Source organism: Ichthyophthirius multifiliis, assembly GCF_000220395.1.
Source record: "Ichthyophthirius multifiliis unplaced genomic scaffold scaff_1120509250776, whole genome shotgun sequence".
Classification (NCBI taxonomy): domain Eukaryota; phylum Ciliophora; class Oligohymenophorea; order Hymenostomatida; genus Ichthyophthirius; species Ichthyophthirius multifiliis.
In genome coordinates, this window is record NW_004086471.1 from 8,043 (window position 1) to 24,725 (window position 16,683).

Sequence of the window (16,683 nt, forward strand, 5' to 3'; positions counted from 1 at the left end):
TAATTTATAAAAATATATAATAATGATAACAAAATATATATATAAATTAAACATTAATATATATTTATTTAAAATATGATAAATATTAATATATTAATATATTAATATATTAATATTTTAATAATAATATATTTATATATTAATTAATTAAAATATTTATAAAATTTTTTTAAATATAAATTTATCAAACTAAATATATATTATTATTTAATTTATAAATATACTTATACATGTTATTTATTAATATATTATTATTTAATTTTATCAATATATATATATATATTTTTTTTTTTTTATATATTATATTTTTATTTTTTCTCAATTTTTATTATATATGTTTTTTTTAATTTAATTATATTATAAATTTTTTAAAAATATAGTAAATTTAATTTTATTGTTATAAAAAATTTCCTATACTAAAATACAAATAATAAATATTATTTATTAATTTTATTTAAATATTTGATAATAAATATTTTTTTTTTTTTTATTTTAATATTTAAATAATAAAAATTATCTACATTTATCTAACTACTTTTTTGAAAATGTTAATGATTTATTTAAAACTCAATAAATCATACAAATTTTTAATTTTATTTCTTAATTTATTTTTATTAACATACACCTAAATTTAAACGACTTTAAAATCCTGTTTATTCAATTCTTTTTCTTAATCTGATGCTATAAATTGTGGTTTTAACATGTCTGGTTAAAATGGAAGTTGGACTTCTGTATGTAGTTCTTATTCTCTTTTAGGAGGATATAATGTTTGCTCTTAATAATGTTCAATAACTATAAGAGCTACATCAGCTAAACCTGTATATAGTTATCAAATTAAATTTTCATATATATTGATTGATTCATGGGATAATGAGATATTTCTTGTTTATGTAAATGGATCTATTGCATAGTCTTTTAGTAAAAATATTGATAATGTACATTCATCTAGTATATGTGGCGCAAGTTAATGGGGTGAAATTATATAATCTACGACAATTAAATTTGATACTACAGATTCAACAATTAATATATAATTTTCTAGTAACTTGGATGAAAGCCCTGATAATGAATCTTTTGGTATAAGAGAATTTTCAATTGTGGCTTGGGAATGTATACCTTCATGTGCTGGATGCATTAACGCTAGTTCTTGTACTTCTTGTATTATAGGCTACTATTTAACTAGTGGATTGTGTAATAATTGTATTACAGGATGCGAATAATGTACTAATGGAAATTCTTGTAGTTTATGCTAAATTGGATATTATTATAATGATTCTTAATGCATTAATTCATGTCCAGGGGGTAAATATGCAAACTCTTTAACTAGAACTTGTGATAAATGTAACAGTAAATGTTAAACTTGTTCTAATGCATCAAATTGTGATACTTGTTATTATAACAGAGTTCCTGTTGATTGTAATTGCCCTGTTTATAATTATGATAACATGAATTATATATATCCTTGTTTTTCATGTTCTATTATATCTATTGGGTGTTCTACTTGTACTGCTACTAAATGTTTAGCGTGTCTATCGCCTTATTTTTTAACTGAAAATTCATGTGTGAAATCTTGTCCTGATGGTACTTGGGGAGATACTTCAAATAATACTTGTAAACCATGTATGAATAAATGTAGAACTTGTTCTAACGGAACTACTTGTGATACTTGTTACTAAAATAGACTTCCTTAATAATGTCTTTGTCCTTAATATACTTATGATACAAATGATTTCACGTAAGCCTGTTTATTATGTTCAGGTTATTCTACTCATTGTGCCATTTGTGATAGTACTAAATGTATTACGTGCAAAAACGGATATTTCTATTAAAATAATGTTTGTGTATAGAAATGTTCTGATAGTACTTGGGGAGATACTTCAAATAATACTTGTAAACCATGTATGACTAGATGTAGAACTTGTTCTAATGGAACTACTTGTGATACTTGTTACTAAAATAGACTTCCTTAATAATGTCTTTGTCCTTAATATTCTTATGATCCTAATGTTTTTTAATAAGCGTGTACTATGTGTTCTATTTTTTCAACTGGATGTGCTACATGCAGTTAAAACGATTGCCTTACATGTATAAGTCCTTAATATTTTTTATTAAATTCGAATAAAAAATGCTATTCTTGTTAAAGTATAATAACTAAAATAATTTTTAGTGATGATTTCTTGACTTTAAGTATTGTTTTTGATAATTTACAAATTCTATTTTTTCCCTCTAATTCAGATTTATAAAGCGATTCTTCTTAATTATAATTTACTAATTTACTTTGTATAGAAACGTTTGATAAAGATTTCATTACTTCTAAATTATAAGGAAATATATTGTGTTCTTTTAACAAAACTTAGAAAAAATTTACAATTAAACTTGATTCTTTAAGTACTATTAATAAAGATGATATAATAAAAATAAATCCTAATATATTCAAACTAGTAAATAATGGATTTGTTTGTACTGATTTTGTTTAATAAATAACTGGAAAAGTAATTTATGGCACAAAACCAGTTAGTGCAGATATAGAATTAACCTAAACAAGTCCTATTTCGAGATGTTAAGAAGCATAAATAATAATATCAGGTATTTATAATTGTGGAAACAGATATTTAAAATAAATTACTTGGGCTCTCGTTTCTTCTGATGTAAATACGGCAAGTGAAATAACCTAATTAAACTCTTAAATATAATAATATAATAATCAAATATTTTTGAAAATACCATCTTTAAAATTGAAAACATAAGGATAATACTTATTCAAAGTAGATGTAGTTTCCTAATTTAACTAAGCAGTAACATAAAATGTAATTATATAAACTTTATCAGATATATCGATAGATATAAGAGTAAAAACAGATCCAAACTAAATTTATAGAAGTAATTTAGTAAATATTAATGCTTAATTTAATCGTTTATAATGTGGAGATGATGGAAAAATATCTTATCAATAAACAGATACTTTTCAAGTATAAATAAAATAATATGATAATTTAAATGAATAATTAAACATTGATTCCACATAAGAAATTTAAGGAAATTAATTTTAATTTTAAATTTAACCCTTTATTATGAAAATGAGTACAATATATAATATATAAATTGCAGTTTCTTTAAAATCCGATCCAACTATTACTCAATAAATATTATTCCCAGTACATGTTCTTTCTAATCCTCCTTTAGTTTAAATTTTAGGAGGAAATAAATAATAATAATTTACTTAAAGTTTTAATCTTTAAGGAAATGTAGATGATCCAAATTTATCCTCTAATGAAAAAACTCCATTATAAGCAACTAATTATGGAATAAATTTAAAATGGTAATGTATAATTGTAAATACTGGAGATGATTGTAAAGATTCATCTAATAATTTAATTGTTTCTGCAACTACATAAAACTTATAAATTACTATTTAAAAGAATAGTTTATAACCTTATTAATAATATCAGTTTAAATTATCAGGAACGAAAGCTGGATTAACTGTTTTTGATTAAATAACAATATTAATGGTAGATTATACGATTCCTCCTGTTTAATCTACTATTTCTATAACTAATACTTAAAATACAATAAATTTAAATTAAGAAATATTTGTATAATTTGATTGCCAAGGAGTTAAAAATTTCGATAAATTAATATTGACAGGATTTATATTATATTAGAATTAATAAAAAAAAAAAATATAATTAACTTATAATTAATTTAGATTTTAAATTTGGGAATAATTCTTCGATTTTTTAGGAGAAAATTAATTTGAAATAAAATTTTTAATTATAAATCCAAATTTTATAATGCCTACATTAATTTCTTATCTTTTAAATGTCAATATTCCTCCTTAATATTGCATTTTTGATTAAACTCTAGGTTTTACAGTTAAGAATTTGTAAGATAAATAAATTATTTAAATAAATGAGTGTATTGATTCTGATTAACCTTTAATTTATTCATTCTATTTTTATAAAAATTAAGAAGATTATAAAAATGAAATATAAAATGCCTAATAAATTAATAGGCATTTATTATCTGATTTCTCACCATTTAATAATATTGAAACAATTTTACCTTTTGGCGTGTCCTTAATTATGGGAGTAATATAAGATTCAAAAGGTGGAATAAGAAATATTACTTAATAAATTACAATAAACTAATACGGTTAAGATGGTTCTTCATATTATAAATTCATAATTAATATATTTACTTAAACTTAATAAGATTATTTAAATGAAAATAAAATTATTAATTATAATATGATTATTTATGATATTATTAATCATTTGGGTGTCCTATAATTATAAGCAAATACTTAATTTATATAATTATATATTGATGTTTTAAATGAAGTTTTGTATATATAAAACTATTTTTATTAATAAACTAAATTCATCAACTATTTCATATAAACATAAATCACATTAAATTTATTGTTGGAAAACTTTCTCAATTAAATAGCATCTAAATTAGGATTTGAAAAAATTTAATATTTTATTAATAATATTTAATAAATAATAACAGATTAATAAAATATTATTTAAAAAATATTAATATCTGACACAAAATAATATGAAAATTATTTTAAATCAATACAAATTATTATATTATAAGCAAAAATAATTAAAAACATATAAAAAATAGATAGAAAATCATTTAATCTTTATTAAAACTCATAATTAGATAAATAATATACATAAATAATGAAAATAATATCGTATACTTTGAATATGAATATAATCACAAACGAAAATCCTATAACACTTTAGAATATATTTTCTTCTCAAATAATAACATTTAAAATTTTAAAAGAAAATTATTTAATAGTAATTTCTGATTCTTTAAAAGATAGTATAAATATAGATTAAAACTAAGAAACTCTAATATACTATATTAATTATTTAGAATATCCTTCTTCTGTAATTAAATATGATTACAACTTTCCTTATCGAAATAATCAACATTTTATCATATATGAAAAAATAATAACTTTTTTATATAATTAATAATAAACACCGATCAATATTTCTTTATTGAACTTTTACAATTTACCTTAAACAGAAGATAATAATATTGTTAATTATGTTTGCATATAATATATTTAAAACTAATGGGTTTCTTAAGATTGCATACTTTTATATAATTAAAACTAAATTAATTAATTGATATGTTAATGCAAAACTTAAGGAAAATAAACTCTTGTTAATGACATATATGGAATATTTAAAAAAGAAACTTCTCATACTACATATAACTAAATAGTAATTTAGAATATAAGTGATTGGTATTTTTATGCTTCTATATGGATATTAGTTATTAATACTATAATTTATATGATTTCATTTGTATATTTATAATAAATTGATAAAATTCAAAACTCAGAAATGTAATAGAGCACAATAAAAAGAAATTAAATTAAAGATATTATTTTTAAAAAGGATATTAATGATGAGGAAAGAAATAGATAATTAGCTGATATTTTAAAAAATTACGAACTAACTTTTAAAATTGAAAACTCAGCTTTTGTATCTCCCAATTAAAAAATACGTATTTTTTAAAACAAATTATTATTATATTTTTTTATATATATATATATATTTTAACTATTTTATCAAAAAAGATTAAATAAATTAACAATTTATTTCACCAAACAATTATTAAATGAGTAAATATTTTCTTAAATTAGTATATATATGTTTATTTAATTTAATTATTCAAAGATTCTTTTGACTAAATAAAAATAGATTAAGAACTTATTTAGAGTAGTTTATAATTACATAAGCCAATATTAAATGCATTATAATATTAAAATATTCAAACAAGAAATGGTGAATAATCAAAAAATTAATTAGCTTCATCAAACTAACAATAAAAATAATCAGAAAAATTACAAGAGTAAATATAATAAAATGGTCAAGTAAATAATTAAAGCACTACAAAAGGATAAATAAGCAATGTGCTTTTTAACAGTTCTAAAGTTCATCCTTAATAAACTAGTGATAATTCTTAATAAAATAGAGATAATGAGTAGAATTAAAATGAGAAAAAACCACTAGCAGAACTTAAAACATAAGGATTTGCTAAAAGTAAGTTTAGTAAATTATCTCCTAATGAATAATAAGCTGATGCTAATTTAGAAAAAAATAACTAAGAAGATATCATATAAGCCCTAAATGATAAATATAAAATTTAAGATGCAAAAAATTTTATTTCTAAAGACAATAATGATGCCTTGACTAAACAAAATAAATTAAATAAAGTTTAAAATTAATAAATCCCATAAATAAATAAAGACTTAATTAACAATTAAAAAAGCGATGAGAAACCAAATCAAATTAATAAACAAGATTAAAAATTAGATGAAACAAACTATTTATCACAATAATATCAATAATTTGCAGAATCAAATATAATTAATAAATAAAATGACTCTTAATTATAATTAAAAAATAAAATTTAAAATCAAAGTTAAATAAATAATCCAAATGTTTTGTAGTCTTCTTTTTAAAGTTTTTTTAAAAAAGTATAATTGTATAAGTTATAAGTTTACATGAATTAATTTAAATATTTATTTATTTTAATTAAAATTTAAGTAGACCTTTTAGAATAACACTATAATATGTAAAATATAATATACTTGTTACTGCTAATTCTATTATTTTTAATGATTTGAACATTATTTAAAATATACTTGTTAATTTTTTATAATTATTAAGTATTAACTCATTAATTATTTTTATAGAATATTCCTATAAATAAAATAATAGAATATTTAAATATTCAACTTATTTCGCTCTCTTTTCTATAATCACAATATGTTATTACTTTGTTTGTATTAGTATTTAAAATAAATTTAATACATAAGATAATGATTGGTTACTTTTATATTTTTCAGTAATTTTTTTTGATATATTTATTATTTAAATTACTTCTGCATATATTAAATATAAGTTAATTCTTTAACTGATTTCTTATTAAATTAATTAAAAATATTTTTAGATAAAAATCAAATTATTTGAAATTATAAATTTAGAAAATTATATAATGAATATTTATAAAAAACAGTATGAAAATTGAATTTTTATGTTATCGTTTATTATTATTTTTTATTTGATAAAGAAATATTTTTTATTATAATTAAATAAATATTTTAATTTTAGAAATAATTAATATTAATTTTTATTTTAATAAAATAGATTATTAATGCGAATTTGTAATAAAAATAAATAAATTTAAATAAATTAATATAAAATCATAATAATATAGTTTTTTGATTATATTTTAATTTTTACGTAATTTTTTTTTTTAATATTAAAAATCATAATTTAATTAGAAATATAATATTTTTTTAGATGAATATAAAAAATGTGAAATATTTATCTTATTAAAAATTAGATAAACTAAAAATATTTATATATGTTATTTTTTGAGCTTTTTGTATATATTTTTTAAATAATTATATTTTTACTTTTACTTATCTAAAATCATATATAAATATAAATAAATATTTTTTTTTATATTTTTATTTATTTAAATTCAAAAAGACTATTTTGTTTTTATTATTTAATAAAAGATTAAAAAAAATTATTTTTTATAAATCTAGAAAAAGCAAGGCAAACAATAAAATATTATTTTTAATAAAAATATATAATATTATATGAGCTTAAACACTTAAAATTTATATCAAATTTAATATTAGTTAAATTTTTTAATTATAAAAAAATTAATCATCTAAAAAATACTTGATGTAAAATAATTTAAAAATAAAAAGGTAAAATAATTAAATTAATTAAGATAAATTTTAATAATATATAAAGTTTAATAAAAAGATTATTAAATTTCTCTATTATTTTTAGATAATAGTCTCAATTATTGTAGTAAAACTTGTATATATTAAATTGTTATTATGTATAAATATTTATCTGTTATCAGAGATTAAATTATTTTTATTATTAATAAAGATATAAAAAGTTTATAAAATTATGTTTTATATTATTTAAATTTATTTTATAAAAATTAGATATAAAAAATATATTAAAAAAAAATAATGAAAATAAAATATAAAAATAAATAAAATAAATAAATATATAAATAACTTTATTTTTTTTTATAATGGCTATTTTTTTTATTTTTTTAAAAGTATTTAATATTTATTTTTATTACTTTTTATGTTTTATTTTATTATAATTTTTTTTTATATATTTATTTTTAATATTTATGATTATTTATTTTATTTTCATTGAAGTGTTTATTGTCTATAATTACATTGATTCATGTTTTATTTTATAATTTTATTTATTATTTTAATTTTTTATTTTTTTAATTTAATTTCATTTGATTTTATATTAAAAAAATGTATATAATTTTCTTTTTCTTTTAAATTAGTTAAATATTGTGTATAATTTATTATCTCAATTAAATCTAATCATCATCCTTAAGCTATTTCTTCTTATTCTAAAAAATATATATATATTTAATATTTATTTTTGAGAGAAAATTTAACATTAATCTTATTGAATATTATAATTTTTAACTTAAGTAAAAAAAAAAAATTATTAGTAAAAATATAATTATTAATACTTTAAAGATCAAATCATATACGAAAAATATAATTATAAATATGATAAAATAATCAAATATTTAAAATAAAAAGATTAAATAATAAATTATTAAATTGATTAAAAATAATTAAATTATATAATTTTTTTTATAAGAAATCAAAATTTTAAATAAACAATAAAATCCTCCTTTTTGCTAATATCGAAAAATAGTTGAAAAATTCGGAAAATGTCTATTTTCTATAGATGAATATATAATAGTATATCTTATATATATTATTAATCTATTTTTGCGTTTTGAAAGAAGAAGTTAATATTATTATTGAAAATAATTAACAAAAAAAATCTCAATATTTTCGTAAAGAAATAATATTTTTTTGAATATTTATTTATTTATAACTGGAAACGTAAGATAAAACTCTAAAATAATACTTGGATTTTGTAGTATATACAAAATATTAGAGAAAATTTTATAAATATAATAAAATATAATATAATAATTAAGATATTGAGAGTTTTCAAATGTTGAAAGATTTAATAACAATAACAATAAAATAAAATTATAAATTTTTAGAAATAATGCTTTTTAGTGTAAAAGAAATAATTTTTCACATGGATACATAAAATTGCATATAGGACTAAACAAATTATTAATAATTTTAAAATATAACTAATAGAAACCAGCATAAAGATATCCTTTAAAATAAAAACAATAAAAAGATAGGATTAAAAGCCAAAAATTCATATATGATTTTTTTAAAAGTATATTTTTTTTAATTTTATTTTAAAAACTGAATTAAACTAAAAAAAAAAGGCAATAGTGAAAAAACGGGTAATGGATTTTTTAGGCGATTGATTTTTAAAAAAATTAGAAGAAAAATTGATTTTTTATTTTAAAAAAATCTAAAACTTCTAAAAAGTAATTAAATTTTCTTCATAAAATTCTAGAAAATCAAATTAATAGGATAGTAATTGTATTTTATTTATAAATTTTAATTTATATTTATATAAAAAATTCTTCAAAAATAAGTAGAAGCAGAATAATTAACGATTGGTGATGAATTATAATTATAATGGTTATTTACATAAAAAATGTCAGAAATATACTTTAATAACTAATAATTACTTAATGAATTTTGATATTTAGAAAAGCCTTTTGTTATAAATTTATATTTTATATTTATACATTTTTTTTAAAAAAATATAATTATTCAAAAAATAAATAAATACACATATATAAATAAGTTAAAAATAAAAGAAAATAATATAGTCTTTTTAAAACTAAAAATCAAGATTGCTTCAAATTTATTTTCAATAATAATAAAAAAATTGTATTGTTAAGATTAAAAATAAATTTAATAAGCAAATTTTACAAATAATAAAACACTATAAAAATTATTTTTAAGTAAAATAATCAAAGAAAATAATTTCGGAATCAATGTTTAACATTTATAACTAACAAGCGTTTGAATTAATTTAAAAAAATAATTTTCAATTTAATAATTAAAAAATATATTTTTAGATAAGATACAAACTTATCGAAGTATTTTGACTATAGTAAAATGAATCATTTTATTATCATAAGAATAATTATTTTAGTGTTTTATTAAGTTAAAACATTTAACTTAAAAAATATAGTAACTTAAATTATAATAGAAAAAAATATAGAAGAAGATAAAATAAACTTCGGTAAATTTAACTTCAAAATATCTATAGATAAAATATTTAAAACTTATAAAAAAAATAATATTTATATTAAAATTTTAAACTTTTATATATATTTTTTTTAGTTTTTTAAAATTTGATAAGTAAAAAAAGTATTTTCGATTAATATTTAAAAAATTTAAACAAATAATTTTTGTATATAAATAAATATTAAAAGATTTATTGTTTGCAATATATAATATATTTAAATAAACATCTTTATTATTTATATATAATAATAAAATTAATTTTCTAATCTTATATAAAAATAATATTGATAAATATAAATAAACATAATAAAAACTTTTATTTGACTATAATTATTATAATAAATTACTTTAATATCTATAATAATTCTTATATCATTAATCTAATATTTATTTATGTAATATAAAATTATTTATTTTCATATAATTAATTTCTAAAAAAATATTAATATATTTTTAAAAATTAATAAAATAAAATGAATACTGTTTAGTTTTTTTAAAAAAGTAATAAATCAAAATAATAGAAAAAAAATCAGTTTTATGAATTCTTTAAAAATATATATAAATATTTATGTTTTTAACAAAATGAAGAACAATAATAATAAATATCGCAAATATAAACATAAATAGTATAATCTATAGATTGTAAATAATAATATGATATATAAAAATATAAATAAAATGAGATAAGCAAAATACAGTTTGGAATATTTGAAATCGAAGTATATATGGATAGTATATAAAGTAATAATGCTTAAGCTTATATAAATGATTAGTATAAAAATTAGAGTTAAATGTTTTATTACATGAATTTTTTTAATTTAGATTTCATAAACAAAATAAAAAATGCTTTTGAGTTAGATTATATTTATTGTTGTTTAAACGAAAATTACATTGAAAATTGTCTAATAAAAACTTTACAGAAATAGCAAATATAGTTAAATATGGAGTTTATAATTTCAAACGAAATATAAAGTTTTTAACTAAAAAATATTGATTTAATTTTAATTTAAACTTATGATGAATAATACGAAAATAATTATTTTGATATTGAATAAAATACGAAATAAGAATTTAAAGAAAGCTTATAAGAGTCATTTAAATAATTTTAAACTTATTTGAAAAAATGTGTTTTTGTTTTGCCTAAATTCGTTAAGATACAAGAAATTATTGATATTTATTATAATATGAATATAGAAAATAAAGAGAATATATAAAATATTAACACATAATTTTATTTTTAAAATATAATTGATGAAAATTAATAAATATAATAAATCATTATGACTTTTTTTAATTCAAAATGTAAAAACTTAAATTTAATTATTTCAAAGAAAATTTATTAAAATAAATATTAAAAATATTTTTATTAGATTAATTAAAGTTTTTTATATAATGTTGTCAATTTTATGCAATAAACTAATTTATAGTTTACAAATGAAAATAACAAATCTCAATTGTTTAAAAAGTATACTGTTTATATTGATAATTTAATTAATTTTTAAATAATTTAACCTTATTTAATATGCAACTTTATTAAAGATTTATTCTAAGATAAATAAGAGTATGAAAACTTCTAAATTTTTTTTAAAAAAAATACTAAAAACTTCAATATTTATATAAATACAATTAATGAATCGGTTTCTTAATTTGATATTATTGTAAATTCTATTTCTTATTATAGTTAGGAATAAGATTGTGAATGAAAAAACATATTTTAAAGCAAACAAAATAATTTTTAATATTTTATAAAAAAAGGATATTCTATTTATAAAAAGAAAAAATGCAAAAATATGGATTGTAATAATTAAATAAAATTTCAAAATAATTTTTTAAAAAAATATAAATTTATTATATACATATAAGTTATTTTTAATTATGTTAAATGTAATTATAATTATTTTAAAAAAATCTTGTAATAAAATTAATATAAAATAGACATAAATATTTTTATATTGTTTTTCATAGAATAATATAAAACATTTATTTTTTTGTAAAAAATTATTATTTAGCATATAATCTTCATTTATAAAAATTTCATAAGAATTTTCAAAATTATTAAGCTAAATGCAAATATTATCCGTAAAATATAATTTTATTTATAGTTTAGTAAAAATAAAAATTAAATGACTAAAAAAACAAATTAAATAAAAAAACATTAGTAAAATATATTTAATTTTTAATGGATATTTTAAATATAAGAAAAGAAATATTAAAATATGAAAACAACTCTATAGATTTATAAAAATACTATACTATATATCAATTTAAAACACAATAAAAAAAACTTAATCTTTAAATGAATTCGAAAGTATTTATACTTAAAAGATATAATATAATTAATTGTATTATATAATACATTATTAATCAACATTAAATGCTTCAGTAGAATATAACAAATTAAAATTTATGTTAAAGTATATGTCCAAATAATTTATGCTTTTATGATCCTTATCTAAAGAAAACAGATATTAGAATTATACAATTAAAAAGAATATAATATTAAGTATTATTCTTTTATAAAAGAGCTATATTATTTTTCAATTTAATAAAGGAAAATAATAGTAAATAATAGGAAAATAGCTAGAAATAGAAATTTATCCAATAATGAAGAGAAAATTAATTATTGCAGGAATGGTAGTATAAATAATAGCAGAATTATCAAAAAAAAAAAAAAAATATAATAATTTCGAATTTATAAATAAAAAAAAAATAGTAGAAATTAGATTATGATTAAGATGGGTATGATTGGTTAAAAGTTTGAAGATTTAAAAAGTGAAAAATAATTTTATGTTTGGATTAAAATTTGATTATTTTTTATTTTGATTGTTTTTAGAAACAAATAAAATATTTTTATTTTTTTCATATTGTGTTATTTAAAAGGCTATTAAAATATATTAATGTTAAAAACGCTTGAATTGTTTGATATATAATATTTCTAATTAAGAAATTTTCGATTTTTCTTTGCATTTTTTTTGGATTAATTTATAGATTTTTAGAAAAGTTTAACTATATTTTAAATATCTAAAATAACAAAATACATATTAAAGCAAATTAATTATTAACTTTATAAATTTTACTTAATGAATAATATTGCATCATGATTTTGCAAATCAAATTTTTGTTATTATATTCATTTGTTAAAAAAACATAAAAATTAAATAATTTAATACACATTAAATTAATTCATTTTATAATTAAATTTTTATAAAAATAATTATTATTATTAAAATAACCATAATTAGATAGCAAAAAAATAATATTATTTTATACTTTTATGCTTAAAATTGTATTTATTATTAAAATCATATTATTTAAATAATAAAAACTTAATTAAAATTATTTTATGATATAAGTATCAATAAAAAAATATAGCGTCATTATTACTTATTTAATAATAATATAATTTATTTAATACGAAATATTGCCTATAATAATAGGTTTTTTTTAATAATATAAATTAAGAAATAGAAAAAACAAAAAAACAAAAAAAACAAAAAATAGAAAAAATGATAAAAACATCTTAATTTTCACTTAATATCAGCTCTATAAAACGCATATAGAATCCTTATTAATCTGAACTTATTTAATTTAACACGTATACATCGTCTGAAATTCCATTAATTGGCTATGATATACTAAAAAAATAAATAATGAACAGAAAATCACATTCCTATACATCATCAAATGGGACTGAGCCTGCAAAAGAGGCAGTAAGAAAATACTTTGGATTCGATCGTGCAACAACATAAGACATAATATTAACTCACGGATATAAAATTGGAATATTGAACTTGTTTTTATCAATAACAAATCCTGGAGACAACATATTAAGTTGCGAACCTTTTTATTTTAAAGAATTGAAAATAGAATCAAGAATATATTTAAAATAATAAATAGAAAATGATTAAGAATTTTTAAATTTTGAAAAAATGTAAAGTTTGGTAGATGAAAAAACTCGCTTTATATATATAAATAGCGAAATATGTCCATAAATATATAGAAGAAAAACAATAGAGAAATTGCTAGAATTTAGCAAAAAAAATAAGCTTTTTATAATTTCTTTGGAACTTTTTCCTTAAAGGGTTTCTCCTTTAATTGAGAATAACACTGAAATTCCTATAATTATAATTTCAGGTATTGAAAAATTATTTTAAGTAGAAGGATGGGGTTTAGGATGGATAATTTTCTTTGATTAAAATAAGAAATTATAAAAAATAAAATAAGGTTGTAATACTATTTGTTAACTTTTTTTACATCCTTGCTCTTTTGTGATGGCTAGTTTACCTGAATTATTTGATACTGTTTTGATTGATTAAAATAAATAAGAAAATTTTATTTAATAAATCTAATCTATTAAGAATATTAAAGATCTTTAAAATGAAAATAATATTTATCTTAACTTTAATATTGATTTTGATGAAATTAACAATAATTAAAATTAATAAGATTTCTTGGAGGCATTTTCTATAGAATAAAGAGTTTAAATTTTAGAAAGAAATATTAAAAGATAAAATATTACAATACCCTTTTTTGAGAATTCATAGAAATAATAATTATTTATTGATAAACTCACATAGTTTTGCTTAAATAATTCTAAAAACAATAGCAATAATAAAGAATAAAATAATAATAATTTATCATGAAAATACAAAAATAATTAAATATATATTTTATATTTATAAAAACTACATAATAAAAATATAAAATTACATAAAAACCTAATTTTCATTTAATCCACATACTTTTAATATTAGTAAATTCAAGAGCTCCATGATATCCACATTCTCTCCCGTATCCACTATCTTTTATTCCTCCAATAGGCAATCTAGAGTCACTTCTGACAAAATCATTAACATAAACAGTACCTGTTTCTATTTATTTTGCAATTTCTTCTGCTTTTTATAAATCTTTACTCACAATACAAGCCCCTAACCCATATCGACTATCATTAGCAATCTAAATAGCTTCTTCAATATTTTTGACTTTAAAAACAGAGAAAACCGGTCCAAATATTTCTTCTTAATTTGCAATATTATTACTATTAATATTTTCAAGTACAGTAGGTTAAAAAAAGTTTCCTTTAGGAAAAACATCTTAGAGACACCTATTTCCTCCAAAAGCGATTTTTGCCCCTTATTGCACACTTTTTTCAATTTAAGCTTCCAAGTTTTATAATAAATCAATTCTAGCAAGAGGTCCTAATTCAGTTTCTGCTAAAAAAGGATTTCCTATTTTAACCTTCTATAGTCTTTTTATTAACTTTTCTATAAACGAATCATATATACTTTTAATAACTAAAAATCTCTTTGAACTAATACATACTTACCCAGCATTTGCTAATCTGCTTTTAATAGCTAAATTAACAGCTAGATCTATATCTGCATCTTCGCAAACTATAAAAGGATCATTCCCTCCGAGTTCAAGGGTTGATTTTTTAATGTATTTTCCGGCCATTTAGGCTATTTAAGAGCCTGTTTTCGTACTTCCGGTAAACGCAATACCTTTTATATGCCTGTTTTTGCAAATTAATTCTAATTAAGAAGGTGATGTGAATACGTTTTAATATTCAAAATGATCGAAACCTGCTTTTTGGAACAATTCTTATACAGCTAAGCCTACTAAAGGTGTGGAATCTGAAACACGGACAAGTGCTGAATTGCCAGCTGATAGAGCAGAAATCATACCTTTGAAAATAAACCAGAAAGGGAAATTAAATGGGAGTATATAATGTATTATGCCTAATGGTTAATATAAAATCATAGATTTTTTAGCTTCTGTTTTTATTCGCTCTGATTTATATAACTTATCAAGATTTTCGATTATGTATTTGCAATGGGCAGACGATTTTTATACTTCGGCTATAGATTAGGTAATTGGCTTTCCAGTTTCTGTTGTAATAATTTTTGCATAATTTTCAAAGTTTTAGTCAATTAGGGAAGTTAGAGAGTGAAGACGATCATATTTTTGTTAAAATGATAAATTTTTTTAAATTGAATAGCCTTTTAAAGAAAGTTCGATATGATTTTGGAGTTATGAATCAGTAATAAAATCGAATTCTTTAATAATTTCGTTAGTTAAAGGAGAACAAGATATAAATTTTCGTATCATTTATTTTTTTATGTAAAGTTATTATTCAATTTTTTTAATAAGTATTTATTTATAATTAAAATTAAAATAAAATATTTTCTATTCTAAATAATAAGATATTTTGTATTATATTAAATCATAGCTTTTTTTTTAAGAATATTTTAATAAAAAGTTTTTAGTTGTTTTATTTAATTAATTTAAAATAATTAAATATAAAAAAGTAATTAAAATATATTTTAGTTATGAATATTAATTATATCTAAAAAAATATACTAATATAATAAATATTATATTATAATAAATTTGAAATATTTTTTTAAATAAATTATTTTGATTTTTAATATTTATAAAATAGT

General features: G+C 17.1%; 2 protein-coding genes across 2 annotated transcripts, besides 21 other annotated features; one reads left to right on the forward strand and one right to left on the reverse strand. All coding sequences in view use genetic code 6, as the record gives it.

Annotated features, from left to right (window-relative positions):
* Positions 1–82: 82 nt before the first annotated feature.
* Positions 83–157: a microsatellite.
* A 38-nt stretch (positions 158–195) lies between these two features.
* Positions 196–273: a microsatellite.
* Positions 196–287: a microsatellite.
* Positions 244–370: a microsatellite.
* Positions 271–317: a microsatellite.
* A 55-nt stretch (positions 371–425) lies between the features above and the next one.
* Positions 426–517: a microsatellite.
* Positions 518–5,972: 5,455 nt separating this feature from the next.
* Positions 5,973–6,013: a microsatellite.
* A 1,075-nt stretch (positions 6,014–7,088) lies between these two features.
* Positions 7,089–7,140: a microsatellite.
* An 868-nt stretch (positions 7,141–8,008) lies between these two features.
* Positions 8,009–8,083: a microsatellite.
* Positions 8,011–8,080: a microsatellite.
* Positions 8,013–8,051: a microsatellite.
* Positions 8,040–8,072: a microsatellite.
* Positions 8,040–8,080: a microsatellite.
* Positions 8,084–8,128: 45 nt separating the features above from the next.
* Positions 8,129–8,199: a microsatellite.
* Positions 8,131–8,199: a microsatellite.
* Positions 8,152–8,205: a microsatellite.
* Positions 8,206–8,277: 72 nt separating this feature from the next.
* Positions 8,278–8,319: a microsatellite.
* A 5,383-nt stretch (positions 8,320–13,702) lies between these two features.
* Positions 13,703–13,747: a microsatellite.
* Positions 13,709–13,738: a microsatellite.
* Positions 13,748–14,140: 393 nt separating the features above from the next.
* Positions 14,141–14,512, forward strand: IMG5_095230 (hypothetical protein; the record flags this gene model as incomplete). Its single annotated transcript, XM_004035565.1, has 1 exon — positions 14,141–14,512. One exon carries the CDS (start codon positions 14,141–14,143, stop codon positions 14,510–14,512), a length of 372 nt encoding a protein of 123 aa, XP_004035613.1.
* A 453-nt stretch (positions 14,513–14,965) lies between these two features.
* Positions 14,966–16,348, reverse strand: IMG5_095240 (hypothetical protein; the record flags this gene model as incomplete). The annotated part of the gene is made up of 2 exons (XM_004035566.1): positions 14,966–15,488; positions 15,567–16,348. 2 exons carry the CDS (start codon positions 16,346–16,348, stop codon positions 14,966–14,968), a joined length of 1,305 nt encoding a protein of 434 aa, XP_004035614.1.
* A 178-nt stretch (positions 16,349–16,526) lies between these two features.
* Positions 16,527–16,561: a microsatellite.
* A 48-nt stretch (positions 16,562–16,609) lies between these two features.
* Positions 16,610–16,654: a microsatellite.
* The last annotated feature ends 29 nt before the right edge of the window (positions 16,655–16,683 follow it).